We start from the raw sequence: 20,499 nt of genomic DNA on the forward strand, positions 1-20,499 counted from the left end.
AGATGTCCGCTCATGTGCGTATAGTTTTCAGACTCCTTGATATCTATTCGAATATGGGAGAAAATGAATATTCTCCTTAGTATGCGCATTTAGCCCGCCTCTCCCCTATAATGTTGGATCTTTCTTTCCGTACATACAAAGCTAGTCTTGTTGTTATACTTTGCTATTTATTTGGAATCTGAACATCAACACTGCAGTTGTAAACTTTGAATAGATGTATTATTTTGACAACATATTTTGAAATTAATTTGAAAGCATGTTTAAAATTAAAATGGCGTACTTGTATACTTAAATAATGTTTGCATATTCCGAATCCAAATCATTTAGAACGAACACTTTTGCTCTTCAGGAAGGTCATCATAAATTTCTCTCTTATGTCCCGCTTGCCCTCGGCGTACGAGCACATCTCTTTGCCAGCTGCAGTTCCTGCCTCCGTTGGTTGGGTTGAGCGTATCAATGCCTTGCCGAATACGATAGCTGAAAGTAATTTGAACAATTAAAAAAAATACGAATGATTGATCTCGTTCCCGAATACTACCCAATTCTTCCAGCCGGACTGACGGGCATCGGTTTGGAAGTTCTTTCAAAAACTTGCAGATGTATCGGAACACCTGTCGATTAACAGGCTTCAATGTAGTCCGAATCAATCTCCGACATTTCTCATACTTGTTTGCGCAGGACTTGCAGTCTTGAACACCAATTTCGAGCACCGGCTCAGGAAGTGATTCCAGAAACAGCAGCAAAGCCTCCACGGCTGCTTTGGGTCCACCAGCTTTGGAAGTTTCGTGGTGAAGGAAATGTTACTGATCGTGTTATTTTTAAAATATTGAACATTTTTGTTACAGTTACTTTGGTTGCAACGTCCTGTAAGAGATAATGATGAGGTAATGATGGCGCGGAAAACTATGGGCAAACAACAAACGACAATTGCAGCATTGAAGAATTTTTTTGCTTCAACCTTGAGCGGACCAAGGTGTGTATATATAGGAGGTGTAACGATATGCAAAACTCCCGATTCAGCCATTTTGACTTGGCTACCGCGGAGTTCGTGGAGTTTTCTTTATCAACAAAGCCCTCAGCAAAAACAAATTTAACGATGTTTACAAACAAACTCACTGAACCTCACCGCGCTCTCCTCGCCTACTTACTGACAAAGTCAGAGAACCTTGTGAGAACCTTCTGCCGCTCATAGCAAGTCCGTCCAATTTGCATTTTCATCATTTTTGAGTTTATCCGTGGAATCACCTTAAAACTATCGGTAGTTTTAAAAGAAATAAATTATTTGAGTACTTTGTTCTGATGAACATTGAAAAAACCTCAAGTAAATTTGTCCCATCGTAAAAATGATCGCAAGTCGGTCCCATCGAGAAAATCATCACAAGTCGGTCCCAAAGTCAATAATTATCGTGATAGACGACCATGTAGTGTGCTTTGAAATATGACGTTGATACTGCAATAGTTGTGCAGCCTGCAGTTATATTGGATATGATACAGATCAACCCGGTTGTTACAGCAATTTCTCACATTTTATAAAAAAAGTGAAATATTTTGTTCTATTTTTCCAAACATTCTATTTTAAAATTTTAATTGTATGAAATGATAACGCACAAGATGTCTTTACTTACAGTCTTCTTCATACCCTACACAGGGTGGCCACAGAACCGGGAAAACCGGGAAAAAACCGGGAATTGAAAATCGAACCGGGAAAACCGGGAAAAAACCGGGAATTTAGACCCAAAACCGGGAAAAATGACAAAAGGAAATCGAAATTCAGTTTTGGTTCCAAGATCAGGGAACCAAAACTCCAAAATTCAGAGTTATAATTTAAATTTCCAAGACAGAATTGAACAGTTCAAACAGTGTGTAAGAGGAATATCATAAGTTTTTAAATTTATTAACTACTCTGATCTCTCTCCAGTTACCCCTCTAAATTGAAAAAAAAACACACAAATTTTACCGAAACTTAGACAAAACTGCCTCGAAGAACGAGATGAGAAATTCAAAAAGGCTCCTAAATTTTTTTCAAGTATCGCACATCATGTTAACAAATCAAAAAACTATCAATCATGTAAAAACAAACGAATCAAAGTTAAAATTTTTGTGTCAAATTTGGAAATTTGAAATAGATGCTAATGTTCTTATTTTCGAGTGATAAATGTTTAATTCGAAAGTTAAACACAACACAATCATCTTTACACGCGGTACGGTGTTTTCTGAAGCATAATAATAATAAATTTGAGATTGCTGAGTTAGTTAGAAACCATCTCCTGAGTTGAAGAATGAGAAATAAAAAAAAGATAATCAAACAATGCCTAAAACAAGTGTTCATAATTATCACGTATTTTAAAAAACATGAGAATATAATAAACAATCCTCTGTGAATCAGTAAGATAAATTTTTAGTTAAAAAATTTATGTTACACTTGAGGATGTATTCATTGCTGAATGTAAAACCTTTGGAAACAACATTTTAACTGAATCTACTGTGACGATAGAGTTACATGATTTAACGCCCTAAAAACAGTTTCAAATATGCTCAAAGAAAGTCCTGACACACGATTTTAAAATTTTATGTAAAATTGACTTAACAACCCATAACGATTTTGTGTAGGATGTTTTTTAATCATTTTTTTTAAATTTTAATCAATTTTAATGTGATGAAAACCTTAAAATAGAATCGAGTTCGTTTAAGTGTTCAATGATTTGAGTGTTATGAAACAATCAAATCAATGAAATATGTTAAAATTTTTGCTATATTCCGACGAAAATGGAAAATTAAAGTCTGGAAAACCTTGAATTTTTAACCGGGAAAACCGGGAATTTCAAAATGAAAATGTTGTGGCCACCCTGCCTACATTAAGCTTTCTAAGTTTATTTTTAAACGTATCCGGCCGGAAAAATTCGATCATTTTAACCAAAAAAAAGGCAATCTAAGGCTATGGATTTCTAAATTTCAAACTCAAAAACTGGTCCATAACCGGTCAAATCCGGTAAAAATCCAGGTATTTTCCTTAAAAGGCAAGAGAAAAGGTAAAAAATAAACACATGAAAACAGATTTTTTTACCAAGACACATCAACGGCGGGCATTCAAATCTTATTTTACTATTCCAAAAATGTATACCGTCAAACGGGGCATCATGCAACAGCGGGGTTGAATGCAACATTTATATAAGACCACACAGATTCAATTTTCAATTTAATGTAATGAGATAAAGTTATCTTTTAATGATAACACAATGATGATGACATAGTTTCTTGAATCCTAAGATAGTTTTTTTAAGTTTTTGATTTTCATATAAAATTTGAAAAATCAAACAATGAATGTACAATTTTTAACATTTTTCGATGCCGTAAAAAACTTTACCCAGTTTGACGGATTGGCTTGATAATATCACCTACAAACTTTATACTGGTTTCCTCATCCTATACCAACATTGATCATGTGGAAATATTTTTCGAACAATCACTCAATTTTTTTAAATAAATATTTTTATAATTCAGTTACCCGTCTGGGGTAAAATGCAACAAAATGCAAATCGGAACTAAATCTCATAAATCGCGTTTCCATATGCTAGGATATGATTGTTTAGCATTATACGTTAGTTAACATTAAAATTTCATCCATTCCTAGATTTATTTTCTTGATTTGAGCTTATAGAATATTTTGTAGTATTTTTATCCCTAAATGTATGCAGAAGATTAACACTTTTATCTTAAAAACATTTTTGTCAGAAAAAATTAAAAATTTGATTCCAACAAAACAAAAATTTACTGCAATTGGTGCTTTATGCGTTATGACATCACAAATGTATCAAAAACTATGAATTTTCAATCGTTTTCATTTGATTTTTTTATAAATTATAAAGTTTGTTGCAACTTACCCCTTTTTCTTAGTAGGGTGAAAATAGCATGTTTTTGTAAATTTAAAAATAACTGGTGAAACCAATAATTTTTCTGACTACGTCAGTTTGGTGACCCATCTACCTTGAAACTTTTGATGTACAAGAGGTATGATTATCTGTAAGCATTAAGATTTTAGAAGCCATTGAAGTTGAAAATTGTTGCATGTTGCCCCAGTTGACGGTAGTTATTTTATTTAATATTGAAAGTAATTTGTCCCAAAAATAATACATTTTAGGATTCAAATAAGAGTATTTGGTTTGGATTTTGCAAAAATCGTTAAAAAAATTCAGAAAAAATCGAGTTTTTTTTCCTTGATATCCGGGCTACTGGACCAGACCGGGTATTTCCCATTTATTCTTTAAAGATCCGGTAGCCTGGTTGAAATTGGGCAATTTGGAATGCTTACCCTAGATTGTCCAAGAAGTAGGTTCCGATAGACCGGGACAAGCTCTCTTCTAGCCTTGTTTTTTCATCAGCGTTTGCAGTTGGCTATGGAATGGGACTGATTTGCTATCATTTTTGCTAGATGCCTACCGTGAAAATAATCACATATGCGTCCCAGAGTACAATTTTCAACAAAAACCAACCATATTTTGGTATTTTTGAACGAGCAATGATGCAAAAGTATTTGTTTGTCACGTAAGTAACAAATGCTGTTGATTGCTGCCATCAAAACCTCGGGAAAATACGAAATTTCTCAAAACAAGTAACAAAATTCAATTGCTGTTTTCTCAACTCAACAAAAACGCAAGTGGGACTGACTTGCTATGAGCGGCAGTATTCTGCTTAATAAGTAAGCGCTTATAGCCTGCTTCTCCCCTACATCGTGCAGACCTGATCGGCTGTTTTGAATATCAATTCTGGACCTAACTTGAAGATAGCGGCTTCTGAATCCCTTTTGAATATTAAAATCATCGGAAGTCGCATGAAAACTCCTTCCAGTGTAAGAGCTTAACGAGTTAAACTCGCATTTCGATGTCTGACGCCATTTTGAAAAACTATATGGTGGCTTCTGCTTAGCTGTCAACTAAACTTAAATGTGGTAAAAATCAAAACTTGCAAGAAAATCCCTTCAATATGCATGGGTATTGAGTAATAGGGCTCAATGAGAAATGCCAAATTTTTCTGACGCCGTCTTGAATCCAAGGTGATGGATTCCGCATTACTTTTGAAAGCTGTAAATGACTGAAAACCGCATGAAACTAAAGAGACTATAGTAAACAAAAAGGCGCTGCTCTATTGGAATGAAACTGACAGAAAATCAAAAATTCGAATCGTAACATTTCGTCTCTTTGTATACTGTAGGCTCGTACCTGAAACCCCCACAATATGGGTATCTAGTAAAAGTGCTAAACAGAAGTACATTTTTGAATTTCATTCGCTGGCGATATCTTAAATTATGAATAAGATGCCGACTCAATCACTAGAATTGGCTTGAGACTCTTGGAATAAGGGTATTTAAAGAAAGGACTCATCGAGTAGAAGTGAAAAATCCTTATCCTTAATCCTTGTAATACGTTTTGATTTCAAAATAACCATAACATAATAACGTTGTAACAAAATAACCATCTAATCTTTTTTTACCTCATTTAACCTTGTTTTTTTTTTTTTATGTTTAACCTAGTTTTGTCGTGTTTAATCCTGTTTTATATTGCTATTTTATGTATTATTTTGTTTTACTTTAATTTTTCATGTTTTACTCACTCATTCAGTTTTATCTTATTTTATCATATTTCATCTAGTTTTGTCTGGTGGGAACTCGTTTTTTATTAAATCTTTTATAATCTTGTAGCATCGATGCGTGTTCGTCCTCTTCCAGCGATATTTTTCACGGTTCCTTCATATTTCCAATTTTTAATGATGTACTGCACTGTAGAGTGGGTTTGCTCGATAGATTCTGCTATTTCCCGCAATGACCTTCCGCGACAACACATACTTATTCTCAACGATCGCGTCGCATTGTCCGTTTCCTTGTGCTTGTTAGCCATTTTGATAACAACTCTTCGAAATTCAGCAAAAAAAAACAAACAGTGCCCAAGAAGCTGCTGGGTGTTGACATGAAACACTGACAAAAAAACCTTCGCTTATCCACATTCGTCTGGTTTTTACATATTAAAAATTTCAGGTTAAATAAAAGGTGTAGGGGAGATGGGGGCATAATGGCCACCTTAAGGAAAACGGTTATTTAACCATAGAAAATAGCTATAATATGGAGGTTACATTATTGTTTCGTGTTCAGACACTTGAAAAGCCTATTCCCTAACGGGCTGAAACGTGAAAAACTAGATGAAAACGTTAAAAAATGCATTTTAAAAATTTTTGCCAAAAGCTGAAAACCAGCCACTGTGGAGGCATAATGAGAACCCCCCCTGAGGCAGTATGAGCACCATTAATCAGAGCAAGATGTGCGTTTCTGCCGGGGAATCTAGCAGCGAATTCAATTCGATGAAGTCAGGTGAGTCGTAGATTCATCAAACAAAGCAATAACAAAATAATCTAGGTCTGTTTGTAGAATACAAACATTTCACGCACGCTCATACATTAAGTGCTTTGTTCGGAGGATGATGCTACTAGCCGTATAATGTAACAATAAAAAAAATCGATCATGAATTGTGAATGGAAAAAAATCACCTCGAACAGAAATCTAACTCTAGTCTTTTGATTACCTCTCCGACACCTTACCAATAGGCTAAATCGTCGGATGAAAACTAGTCAAGGTGTGGCGCTATAAATCATTTTTAATCCGCTGCTAGATTCTACGGCAGAAAATGCTCATTATGCCTCGATAATATGGTGCTCTATATGCCCCTAGTCAACAAATTTAAGTAAAAACGTGTTTTAAAATTGATAAAAAAAGTGAAAAATCAAAAATTTTATGATGGTAAAAATTGAGAAACAATGTGTACATCATGTTGCAGTGCGTACATTATAGATCAAGGTTATTTTAAGATCATAAGAGCTTATTTCGTGGTGCTCAAAAATTATAATATTTTCGTAACTTGAGAACCAAGCTAGTTTTTTTTAATATCTCTGTAAAGATGATAAGGAGATTCCTTTTTTTGTGAAAAATTAATACACGAAACAAATCCTCATGAAAATTTATTTAAGAAAATACGCACTTTCGTAGAAAAGCGTAGTGCTCATTATGCCCTGGGTGCTCGTTATGCCCTCATTTCCCCTACGATCAATTTTGCCTATCTCTCATTTGGGATTTTGTTAAACTTCTCGATTTATACAATAAGCAAAACATGTTTTTCAAAATCGTCGCAATCAGGTCAATAGCTAAATTTGTAAACAATTAATGTGCATCAAAATCATAAACGTCGAACCGTTTTTTCACACCAAATAAATGAAAAGAGTTGGTAAACCATGTGTGTACGATCAATTTTGCGATTAACTGTACATAGCAAGCACTGCTCATCTTGGCTGGTGGTTTTTGGCCGTCAGTTGAAAAAAGCAAGTTTTTTTCTTATACCGGTTAGCATACACAGCGCACACAGGAGTATTTTACCCCAAATCCTGTCCAAAACCTCGAAATTAAAATAAAAAAAACTTTTTTTTTAAGTTTTTCGGTTTTTAGATAGTTTAGGCATATTAGTATTGGGGATTTTTTTTCTATTATCTGCCGGGTTTGCGCCGGGGGTCTTCGAATTTTCTCCAAAATTTCAAATTTTATTTGTTTCAGCACCATAAAAAAACATGTATTTTTGCAGATTTTTAAGACTTTTATTTTTCGAGTTAGATAACGTTTAAGTTTTTTTGAAAAAAAAAACCCTCTTTTCAAATGCCCCTAACTATGTCAATTTTCAACGTAGAATAAAAAATAGCACATCAAAACGCATTAAAATTTTACCAGCTATCCAAATAAAATATAAACAAAAAATTATTCATTGATTCTCGGTATAAAATAAAGGAAATATGTTAAAACAACGTCCAAAAGTACCGTCTGTACCATCAAAATTGTTTAAACATATTTCATTTTATAGTCCTAATAATTTCACAACTTTCATCTGAAGACACCAAAGTGGGCCAAAAACTCCTTCAAGAGTTATGAAAGAAACAGTGACAATAAATCTCTTTTTTAAACGTCAAAGTCAAAAACTAACAATTTTCGAACAACTGCACTCACATATAGGGACTTCTTCTTCTATAATACGCATGTGCACCGGGAGTTAAAAATCAGTTAGCGATTCAATTAGCGGCGCTAACGTTTCAGTTAGCGATGTCGAAAACTGCTTAAATCTGTTCGTTAGGTAGATTATAGCCTTTTCATATTCAGCGTTGGAAGCATAGATATATAAACCCCCAGTTGTTTTCCAATTTAAAATTTTGAAGAGCTTTAGGGAGCTTTAGGGTAATTTATATTTGTTGTTTTTTAATGCTATCATTTCTCGCCATTCTTTTTATGTTACTTCCTATACCATCACAAGAACCTTTTTCGTATGCATTAGGAAAAAACGACGATTGAACGAACATTAGCGATGCGACCATTGTTAAAATCGAGGTACCCAGTGTGGGTGCAGAGTTGTAAACAAAGCACGCATTTTATTGATAAGTTATTTATCTTCTCTTTTGAAAAAAATAAATCAAAGAACAATCAATGAATATAATCGTTTCTAGCGTATGCCTACGAATGAACGTTTGTGTAAATGGTGTTCTGCGTATAAGCGCGTATATAACTAATACATTATGGTCCTTATTTCTTCCATAACACTTGAAGGAGTGATTGGTTCATTAGTGAAAGTTGTAAAACTAATTCGACTATAAAATGGTATTTTTTGCTGATTTTTAACTCCCGGTGCACATGCGTACGATAGAAGAAGAAGTCCCTATATGTGAGTGCAGTGGTTCGAAAATTGTTAGTTTTTGACGTTAAAAAAAGAGATTTATTGTCACTGTTTCTTTCATAACTGAAGGAGTTTTTGGCCCACTTTGGTGTCTTCAGATGAAAGTTGTGAAATTAATAGAACTATATGGACTATGGGAAATATGTTAAAAAAATTTTGGTGGTACAGACGGTACTTTTGGACGTTGTTTTTAACATATTTCCTTTATTTTATACCGAGAATCAATGTATAATTTTTTGTTAATATTTTATTTTGATAACTGGTGAAATTTTAATGCGTTTTGATGTGCTATTTTTTATTCTACGTTGAAAATTGACAAAGTTATGGGCATTTGAAAAGAGGGTAATTTTTTTTTCAAAAAAACTTAAACGTTATCTAATTCGAAAAATCAAAGTCTTAGAAATCTGCAAAAATACATGTTTTTTTATGGTGCTGAAACGAACAAACTTGAAATTTTAGAGAAAATACGAAGACCCCTGGCGCAAATTGTCAGATAATAAAAAAAAAATCCCCTATTGTCGATTTTAAACCAGCGGTATAGTGAGTTCGTAGTGGCATAATTCGAAACATTGATGTATCAAAATTATAAATTTTGTCTTCCAAAATTTGGCGTAAACACATACAAATACAGGCTGCGTAAAACGCAGAATAGTGTTACTATGCACAAAACTTCTTCTACAAATCTTCAGTTTTAATACGACTAATGAATTGTGGCTGAAATTGCGATAATTTCTTGATGAACACATGTAGTAGAGAAGCTGTTTTCGAACAAACTTATATTGTTTTATTTTTATTTTTAAATTAATGTTTAAGTTTATCTTCCGGGCTCCACCGGGAAAAATTTCACATATCACACGAACTTCCTGAAACATGTCCAAAAGAAAAATCGTGCACATACTTGCGCACTCGAGCTATTTTCAATTTTGAAATTTAAAAATTTGAGCGTATTTTGTCCAAATTTTGTTTCAGATAGCGAACATGTCATGCATTTACTTTGTGTTATACCAACGTTTTTTATTGGGTTTGATTTGTTTGTTTGAAAAATTGTATTTTTCATCATTTTGATCAGCTGGTTTACTTCGAATTTGCTTGAAAACAAACCATTTTAAAAGGGTGCAGCGAATGACCCGAAAAGACCAAAATTATGAAATATGAAATTTTGGTTAAAAATTAATTGTGTATACTTGAAAACAACGAAAAAAAGATTTTTAATCATTTTAAAGAGAAAAACAAGTTTTGACCAACGCCATCTGGAATTTCAAAATAGCTCAGACAACGAAATTCGACTTCTACTCGCTGAGCCCTTTCACAGAGGTTCCATGCCACCGGTCAATAATTAAATTGATTTTTCTGGATATCGAAGATTGCCAAAATGAACTCAATACTTGTTTTTCAAAAGGATACGGAACGCCTTCGATGACCAACTATCCAACCAATCACGAATCTCCGGAAATTTCGCATCTTTGCAATGAGTTTGATTGTGGATAAGCAATTCTGTCGATTCCATATCACTGTTATTCAAATAGTTTACCAGACGCCAGATTTCCCGAGGAATTTGGTCCATGGAAAGATTGTATAGTTCCTCTTTTTCCTCAAGAGCGACGAGTTCATTTATATCGTACATGCAGATCGGTTTATTCAGTTTCATCAAAGTTTCAAGAGAAAACCCGAAGCAGCTTGGTTTGTACTTTCCGAGAATGGTAATGTATACATCACGTCCGTTCTCTACACGCAAAACGAGAATGTCTAGTCCTGGTTTTCTTTTATCATCAGCATCCTTGAGTTTCTTCAGCATGATCGAAACTGTTTTAGCATCTATGAAAATATCTATCCATATGCTGAGACTGTTGCCTTTTGTCAGTTCTCCCGATTCATGACTTATTTTAACGAATTCCTCACAAACGTTACTGTTTCGTTCGTTTATAGCTGCAAATTTAAACTTTAGAGGAAGATGACCATTATTGGTAACGATTAGTTCCCGAGAAAACTTTTCATTGAACCGTATGTGCCCAAAGTCGAGTTCTGTTTGTCTCACAGTTATCTAAAATGTTAGAAGAATATTAACATGTAAGTTTCCCGTCATGAAAATTAAATTAAGCTTACTTGGGGTTGGTTGGCGTTTTCATACTCGTCAAAAGTTTTCAACAGTTCTATTCGTACTTTTTGAAACTTTTTCTCATCTCTTTTTTCAATCTGAGGAAGATTAAGTTTAATATTACCAATATGATATGTATAACATTGTTTATAAACTTACATTTACACTAAAAACTGCAAAAACTGGTTTATGGTCGCTTTTTCTCAATTTCATTACGCTATCATACTTCAACAGATCTATTTGGGATCCTTTCCACAGGATTCGGTCACACCAAGCCGGGCTTTGTTTTTTTTCGCTGCTGTCCCAGTCATCCGTTCCGGGATCATACCTATACGTTGGTGGAAAGGTAATTTTTCCTTCCTGGTAACCTTCAAAGATTTTTTTCTTAAACTTCTGCATATACAGTTGATCTACCGAGCACAGTTGATTATAGTTCTTATCTTTTTCGTTGACGAACTCTTGAGAAATCTCCTGGTACAATCGGTAGTTCAGGTCGCCGATCCAAAAGATATGACTAAAACATTTGAACGGTTTAGAACATATGAACTTTAGAAGAACAGATACAAACTTACTGATGATTGTCGATGGAGCGTCCCCCCGTGGTATTTCCAAAAAACATTTTGTTTTTGATTTCATTGTGATCTGCGTTTTGGCGTTCGACCTCTTGTTGTGAATGAGCTGCCAGATGAACATTTACGAAGCACAGGAGCGATTCGTTCAGCTGGAAACTGACGCCAACACCACCTCTGTTACCCTATGAAGAATGCGTTAGACATTTGGGTCCTAGTCAATTTGAAAACTTTGAAAAATGCGAAGTTGGTGTTCGTGTTATCATCGAAACCGGGATATCCCTAGAGCATCCAGTACCGTACATACCCGTTTGTCTGCTAGACATTCTAGGGAAGCTTGATGAAACTGAATGATACCTAGCGTGACAGAGCACGCAATCTGCAGAGATAGCTCTGTCTCGCAACTCGCATGGTTTTCATCCTAAAAACCTAAATTATTTAGCTAGGATTCAGAGGTTACCTCGGTCCTAAAGCACAAAATAAATCTTTCATCCCATTCATTATCTTTTTTCCGATCTATTCATTGAATACTAGGACGTGGCCGGCGCCTTTATAGACGTTCAAAGAGAGAGCATCAGTTTTGTGCAGTGTGAACGAGCTGCTAATCCCAAGCACCATTCATTTGAACTCTGAGCAAAATTGATGGCCTCGGTCAATCACGGCGTAGCAACCATTGGCGATGTGGAACTCGAAGTGATTGTTTTCATAATTTGATTTTGGAATAAGTAATGAATAAATTTTCTATAAACCTACAGTTTGGGCTTTACGGTTTAAGGTTGATGTGAGTAGTTGATCAAGTTGATCTAAGCCAAGTACGAAGAGGTCAACTTCTGTTCAATTCAGTTGCCTTCGGGCCATGGTTGCTTCACCGATCAAAACATATCAGCTTACCATATTGCCCGGACTGTCTGTATCAGCTTCAACGATCATTACCATGACTTACCCAGTTTATACGCCCAGTTGTTATTTCTGCAGTCAAACAATCTGAAATCTTGTACCTAAGTGATTTTTTCACAGCCACAGCTAGCATTATTCCTGCCAAATGTACTGATGCAAGTTCTTCATAGGCCGCTCCACTGTGCATTCCACTCATCATCTTGTTTCTAGAAGAGATAAAATCAAATTAACATGCAGGAATTGTATAGCTGCTAACGATTGAAAGCTTACACCCAGGTTGGATAGTTTTTCATTTCCTGAAGTCCTACCGCATAGATATCCGGCGGATCTTCCGTGGTGTGCAACCATTCTTTCAGATCGATATCCTCAGCCGGTAGTTCGTTGACATTCCAGGTGGCGGTGTATATTTTGAATTGTTTAAACACTATATACTCGTGTCGACGTTGTTGCAGCTCCTCTTTGAAAGTACTGTTCCTAGTTTTCGGAGCTAGACGACTGTCGGTAATGTTATGATTATAGGAAAGCATTTCGGCCCGTTTGAATTCATCCACCCATCCGAAATCTAGCAAACGTCCAGTGACAACGGCCTGCTTAGAATTGCACGTGGATTCGGCAATCAACTGTTTCAGCTCGGCGATAAAATTGTCCCAGGAAGCGATTGTATCCGGACTATCTTGATAGTAATACACAGTAGATTCATTGTTGGAGAATATCGTAAATTGACTACTAGATAAACAGCTGACTGTGGAAATTTTGGTAAAATTAATTACTTTAGTCCAATTAGGGATATGAATTGTTGCTAACGACCCATACTAACCGGGATTTACCCAGAAAGATGTATCGATGGGATAAGCGGATACTATTGGGAGGTCCGATACGGTTTCTGGTGGATGCCGAGCTACAGAGATAGTGAAAAGTGCTGATGTGTTCTCAGAACTCACGATGACAAACAGCCGGTTCTTTCGCCTTTCGTCATCGATTTGATAGCCTTGGAAAGTCTTTGATACTCTGGATTAAGGAATATTACATACATATTTTGTAGAACAATATATTAATGGCTATTATGCTTAGAAGAATAAGTACAGTCCCCCCAAATTATAAGTCACTTAACGTATCCTTTCACCACAAAATGTTTGTTTATTCGGGTGTTAGTTGACCAAATTGCAAGCTTTGCATGAATTTCAGTCATTCAATACTTCCTCTTTGATTTTAAATATGTTTTTACTCTCAATTTTTTTTTAAATAACATAATTTACCGAAACAATCAGCGTTTTTCAAAACCACTATTATGGGTAAAAATTGTAGCCCATAACAATTATGAGTCAAATTGCTCACTATTATTAGTCACCAAGTTTCTGGCAAACATTCGGGGGTATTCTTTGCTAGTATAAATTCAAGGGGCAATAGGGTTGAGCTATCTAGCAACCGAGAAATGGTTTGTTTTTCTTGCAAAAAAGTGACTCATGATTGTGTTGGATTTGGTGGATGCTGTAACAATTATGACCATGACTTCTATTTTGCCAAATATTATTTTTAATACCGAACCTCAAAACGTGCGGGCTAAATGCGCCTATTTATGTTTTGAACAAAATTTCTGGTTTTTGGGCAATATTTCCGTATAATTTCATTGAAACTGCTAGAAAATAATAATTTTCGTGCGACAAAGCTGAAGTTTTATAAAAATCTATTATTTTATTTACATAGTATTCCGTCTCACGACATAACTTGACGAACATAATTCCTAAAATTCACTCGGTCCATGGCAACCGTTCTCAAATTCCTCGGGCACCCCACGTTCGCCAGATCACGCTCCACTTGGTCTAACTAAAGAAACTATAGTAAACAAAGAAGCGCAATCTGATCCCTTTCGAAATAATGTGCTTGCAACCCTGCTGTAGGTCTGCCTTTAAGACTGCTTGGTTTTGCTCGATTGGAATGACACTGACAGAAAATTCTAAAATTCCAATCGTGACATTTCGTCTCTTTGTTTACTATAGGCTCGTTAGGTCTAACCACCTCGCTCGTTGCGCCCCCGCTCGTCTTGTTCCTACCGGATTCGTAGCGAACACCTGTTTTGCAGGACAGTCGTCCGGCATTCTCGCAACATGTCCCGCCCAGCGTATCCGGCCAGCTTTCACCACCTTCTGGATACTGGGTTCGCCGTAGAGTCGCGCGAGCTCGTGGTTCATCCTTCGCCTCCACACTCCGTTCTCCTATACGCCGCCAAAGATGGTTCTTAACACTCGTCGCTCGAATACTCCGAGTGTACGCAGGTCCTCCTCGAGCAATATCCATGTCTCGTGCCCGTAGAGAACAACCGGTCTAATGAGCGTCATATATAGGTTACACTTCGTGCGAGGGCTAAGTCTTCTCGTCCGCAGTTGCTTGTGGAGTCCATAGTAGGCACGACTTCCGCTGATAATTCGCCTCCGGATCTCACGGCTGGTGTCATTGTCTGCGGTCACCAGTGAGCCGAGATAGACAAAGTCTTCGACTATCTCCAGCTCGTCGCCGTCGATCGTGACCTTGTTATTACTGGACAAGCGAGTTCGGTCGGTTTCAGATCCACAGGCCAGCATGTACTTCGTCTTGGACGTATTAATCATCAACCCAATCCTTCCTGCTTCGCGTTTCAGTTTGCGGTAGATCTCTTCCACCGCCGCAGATGATCTGCCGACTACATATATCAATGTCATCGGCAAAGCAGATAAGTTGACTGGATCTGTTGAAAATCGTGCCCCGCATTTCGCCCACCGCTCGTCGAATAACACCTTCTAGCGCCACGTTGAACATCATGCAGGATAGACCATCACCTTGTCGAAGCCCCCTGCGCGATTCGAATGAACTCGACAATTCACCCGAGATCCGCACACAGCACTGCGTTCCATCCATCGTCGCCTTGATCAGTCTGATCAGCTTACTGGAATAGCCGTTCTCGTCCATGATTTTCCATAGCTCGTTACGGTCGATCGTGTCGTATGCGGCTTTGAAGTCGATGAATAGATGGTGCGTAGGGACTTGGTGTTCCCGGCATTTTTGGAGGATTTGCCGTAATGTGAATATCTGGTCCGTCGTAGACCGTCCCTCCATGAAGCCGGCCTGATGACTTCCCACGAATCTGTTTGCTTGTGGCGTTAGGCGGCGGAGTAGGATTCGGGACAACACTTTGTAGGCGGCATTGAAAACAGTGATCGCTCGGTAGTTTTCACAGTCCAATGTGTCGCCTTTCTTGTAGATGGGGCATATTACCCCCTCCTTCCACTCCTCCGGTAGCTGTTCTATGTCCCAGATCCGTACTATCAACCGGTGTAGGCAATCGGCCAACTTGTCCGAGCCCATTTTGATGAGTTCAGCTGCGATGCCATCCTTCCCAGCCGACTTGTTTGCTATTCAGCAGGCGAATAGCTTCCTTAACTTCACTCATCGTTGGGAGTGGCTCCTCTACGTCGTTGGCTACGCCGGCGATGTACCTTCCCCCACCGTCTTGATCTCTTGCATGTGCGCAGTTCAGGTGTTCATCGAAGTGCTGCTTCCACCTTTTGATCACCTCACGATTGTCCGTCAGGATGCCCCCGTCCTTATCCCGGCACATTTCGGCTTGCGGCACGAAGCCTTTGCGGGATGCGTTGAGTTTCTGATAGAACTTTCGTTTTTCTTGGGAACGATGCAGCTGCTCCAGCTCCTCGAGCTGCTCCTCCTCCAGGCGGCGCTTTTTATCCTGGAAAATTCGGACTCGCTGCCTCTTCCGCTTTCGGTGATTTTCCACATTTCGACGGGTGCCTTTTTGCACTACTGCCGCCCGCGCGGCATTCTCTTCGTCCATCACCCTCCTACACTCCTCGTCGAACCAGTCGTTCCATCGAGTTCGCTCCACATAACCGATGACGTTCTCCGCAGCACTGTTGATGGCTGTCTTGATGGTATCCCAACAGTCCTCGAGAGGGGCTTCATCAAGCTCGCCCTCTGCCGGCAGCGCTGCTTCGACCGATTGCGCGTAGTCTGCCGCGACCTCAGGTTGCTTCAGTCGCGCGATATTTAACCGAGGCGGGCGCCGGTTGCGTGTGTTGTTCACTACGGATAGTTTTGGGCGCATCTTCACCATCACCAGATAGTGGTCTGACTCGATGTTGGCGCCTCGACAGGATCTGACGTCGGTGATGTCCGAGAAGTGCCGGCTGTCAATCAAATCGTGGTCGATCTGTGATTGCGTTTGGTACGGTGACTCCAGGTGTACTTGTGTGGGAGGCGGTGCTGGAAAAAGGTACTACGTACGGCCATTCGTTTGGAGGCGGCGAAATCTATCAGTCTGAGGCCGTTTTCGTTGGTCAGCTGGTGCGCACTGAACCTTCCAATTGTCGGTTTAAATTAAATCCTGGCCGACCTGAGCGTTGAAATCCCCGATGACGATATTGATATCATGTTTTGGGCAAAGGTCGTATTCACGCTCCAGCTGCGCGTAAAATTCGTCTTTGTCGTCACCGGTACTTCCGAGGTGAGGGCTGTGCACGTTGATGATGCTGATGTTGAAAAACCGGCCCTTGATTCTCAACCGGCACATTCGTGAGTTGATCGGCCACCACCCGATCACGCGCTTTTGCATCTTTCCCATCACTATAAAAGCTGTTCCAAGCTCGTGTGTTGCCGCAGCTCTGGTAGATGGCACGACCATCTAGGTACGTTCGTACCGTGGAGCCCTTCCAACATACCTCCTGCAGCGCTACGATGTCGAGTTTGCGGCTCTTCAATTCGTTGGAGAGCACGTTGATACTGCCCACAAAATTTAGAGTTCGGCAGTTCCATGTTCCAAGTTTCCAATCGCTAGTCCCTTTTCGTCGCGTGGGTCTTTGCCGATTTCCATCCGAAATTAGTTGTTCGTTGTTCGTTGCATATGTTTTTTTTGTAGTCACGGGCTCGCAAGGCCCGCAGCTAACCCCACTATCTCGCAGGAGGACCGTCGTGATGTTGCTGTTTTGGGTCCCGAACACCACCAGGACGTTGTTGCACTCCGCACGCCGCCCCTGACATGGAGAACAGACGCCCCCTGACTCAGTCTGCATGCGACCAAAGCATCCACCGGGGTTGGGTACCCGATCTCCGCTAAGGTTGCTCGCACCCCAGCTAGCACCACGGGGAGGTAGCGAATCGGAGTTGCAGACAAGAGGTGATATCTTATCAGTGGTGATATGACCCCTACCCGAAGGTTGGGTGTATGGGGTCTCGAGTTGCACATTGTCTACCGTTCGCTAACCAAATTTGATAAATACATCTCATGATCAAAATTTATTGATACAAAGCGTTTTCACTACTGTAAAGAATATAAATTACTGATTAAAAGCAATAAAAATACATTTTTCCAGTTTAATTTTTAGTTTCGCCAAGTTCACGGTTTTGCCAAATTCACGGTGATTTTTTTTTACTATTGTATATATAATTCCGAATTTCGGTGTTTTTCGGCTTAGATATTCTCGCGGTCCGTAACGTTTCATAATGACTTTTCTTTTTGAAATCGGTTCAAAAGTTTTTCAGCTGAAGCTGAAACTTAATCGGTTATTGGAAAATTGATTTTTTGATCCAGAAAAAAAATTGACAAACAGTTAAATGCTAGTTGCACGATTACTTGCTAAAAAAGTCATATTTAAGTTTTATTTTTCCTTTACATTAAATAAATGTAATAAAAAATTCAAAAAGCGTGAAAAAAAATTTTGGTTTCCATTTTGTGTAGAATTACCCCACAGTGCAGTGCCCTGATGATCAAAGAATATAGAAATTTCACTTGAAACTGTCACCACACGCTTGTGTTCATGATCACTGACACTATTTCGACAAAACTTATTTCAATACTCAGAGTTAATAACAAATTTTAACGATTTCAAACTATTTTGCAGCGCTTTTGAAATTTTATTCGAATCTTTTACAAAATAATGCATTGTTGGTCCTCGAATGACGCCATTTTTCCAATTAAAAAAAACGACAATTGGGAAAAATTGTGAACAATACATTCCAAAGTATCTATATACAAAAATTTTAATGAAAAACTACTCAATGGGTTATATTTATCTGACAGCGTTTTCCGGTGATGCAATTTGAACCGAGACATGTCTTAAGTGTAGCTGTATTTTTCCTTAAACTCCTCTGCCGATTGTTACATTAAAAAAAAGAATACTCATCGCTAGCTCAAGCAGTAATCTTCAATCTGTCTGTTTATCTGCTAGTTTTGGTTTCTCAACCAAATTTCATTCTAACCAATGAACATTCACAACAGTGAGAAAAACAGGTCTGATTGATTTCAAGCACAAAATTGGTTCTCCCGATTGGAAACTTTAATAAAAACTCATTCATCTCAGAATGGTAATTTCCATATTCATATCAATTCAATCCACCTCTTAGCGGGTTTTCAAATTACGACTATGTAGCGCCAAGATAGAGTTTTGGTTGCTGCTTTGAATATGATGTTTTATTCGCAGTTTGGAGACAGACCAGTTTTCGCTCAGTTGCTCTAAAAAAAAACCAGCATTGTTCTAAGAATTCTAGAACTTTAACCATGTTTTCGATACAACTGCACTAATATGCACTTTTATCACTTTACTTTCGATACAAATGTAACACCTTTCGACTTGGTTTAAGTAATTTAATTTAAAATTTATTGGCCTGCTCGTAGTTCCGTCGACAACGTTCATGTCGTCCGAGCCAATGGCGGTGAGTTCTAGCCCAACAGTAAACCTCGGGTACAATTGCGCCGGATATGTCTACCTATCTAAATCGTTGATAAATAAAAGTCGCGAATGATACGGAGCACTGAACACAATTTTAAAAAATCACTAATTTTATTGAAAAGTTTAAAAGGAAAATCTTTTAAAAAAAAATCATTACTTCACAAAAGAGGACAAAACGTGTACTCATCCTGTTTTGATATTATATCAATTATATCTAAGTTTGAGATGGAATTGCTGAGGAGATTATTAAGCCAAAATACAGCGTTTAAAAGTAGCACGATTTAATACTGTTTTTAGTGTTGAAAAATTTACTTCTCAGCACTGAATTGCAAAAGTAAACTAAAATTTTTTAAAGGATACCGCGAGTATTGATCCACAGCCAACAAATTTTTGCTCTACCATCTCGATGATAGCAGAGTCATATTGACCCGAATTCATGGTCCTTCGGAGGGTTTCCTTCTGTTGCAAGTGATTCGCCACAAGCTGGACACTATCTAACTCACGAATTTTCTTTTATCACAACCACCGTCTGACTGAGTCGAGCGCGTACTGTGTTCTAACTCCGCGGTTCCTGGTCGTGATACCTGTTTTTTGGGAATTCAATTTTTCAATTTTTTCATATTTAGCATATTTTGGGGAAAACCTGTTTAGTTCGAACGAAGCATATGCCTAATGGACAGAGTGTTGAGTATGGTTATGAAAATAACTAGATGATGCGCCCACTGGAGACATTTGAAAAATTTTTGCACCACGTTGTTTTTCAGACGCCCATCTTCGGCTTCCTTCGGACAAATGCTATTTTTTAAAATAGGACAGCACTGAAATTTGATTCTCCTAACGTTTTTTTTCCTTAGAAGGAAAAAAACGTTAGGAGAATCAAACTACAGTGCTGTCCATAGTTCTGCTGAAGTAGAGTGCATGTTTACTGTAACTTATCGGTACCTTTTCAGGTGGTGACGAGACAGGAATTTAATCGAAATTTTATGTAAATCAGAATGTTAGGCTCTAAATTATTAATTATACTAATGAATGATAGTTTTAGAAACAGAATAAAACAAATTTATTTTTAAATATATTGAAACATTTTCATTGCTATCTAAAATATGTAATTTAATTGGAATACTGAATGGAAAGTATGATTTCCAAATCAAATCCAAAATTCAGTTTTAATTGAAATTTGATTTGCGAAACGTTAAAACGATGAAATGACAAAAACTTTGAAAATCATATATTAGTACTTTAATTTTATTTTACCGGCATTACCGGCATTCATTTTGGTTCAATGCTTTATTAAATAACTTTTTGAAAATCAAATTGAAATATGGATTCGACGCTAAAGCTCAAGCACAATTTTAAGTGTGACATTTGAATCTGATGCTGTTGCTGATTTTTTTTTGTTTTCGATAAGTGCACAGCAATCCATGTTTCACATAGAATCTGGTCGCATCTTTTCATGTACTGCAGCGCCCCTAGTT

At 37.8% G+C, this 20,499-nt stretch overlaps 1 protein-coding gene across 1 annotated transcript; it reads right to left on the bottom strand.

Moving 5' to 3' along the window:
* Nucleotides 1–284: 284 nt before the first annotated feature.
* Nucleotides 285–19,496, bottom strand: LOC129747320 (inositol polyphosphate 5-phosphatase OCRL-like). The gene is made up of 10 exons (XM_055741473.1): nucleotides 19,385–19,496; nucleotides 13,129–13,309; nucleotides 12,582–13,053; nucleotides 12,358–12,517; nucleotides 11,418–11,599; nucleotides 11,005–11,359; nucleotides 10,854–10,943; nucleotides 10,155–10,791; nucleotides 539–772; nucleotides 285–477 (listed from the first exon to the last, which is right to left on the bottom strand). Exons 1-10 carry the CDS (start codon nucleotides 19,460–19,462, stop codon nucleotides 320–322), a joined length of 2,547 nt encoding a protein of 848 aa, XP_055597448.1. The 5' UTR covers nucleotides 19,463–19,496; the 3' UTR covers nucleotides 285–319.
* Nucleotides 19,497–20,499: the final 1,003 nt, after the last annotated feature.

Source organism: Uranotaenia lowii, chromosome 2 (genome assembly GCF_029784155.1).
Source record: "Uranotaenia lowii strain MFRU-FL chromosome 2, ASM2978415v1, whole genome shotgun sequence".
Lineage (NCBI taxonomy): Eukaryota > Metazoa > Arthropoda > Insecta > Diptera > Culicidae > Uranotaenia > Uranotaenia lowii.

Coding starts and splice junctions, on each gene's coding strand:
- LOC129747320 (XM_055741473.1), bottom strand. CDS start 19,462: ATGAATTCGGGTCAATATGACTCTGCTATCATCGAGATGGTAGAGCAA. Junction 12,518..12,581: donor AAAAACTATCCAACCTGGGT/GTAAGCTTTCAA, acceptor TATCTCTTCTAG/AAACAAGATGATGAGTGGAA. Junction 11,360..11,417: donor CGCTCCATCGACAATCATCA/GTAAGTTTGTAT, acceptor CAAATGTTTTAG/TCATATCTTTTGGATCGGCG.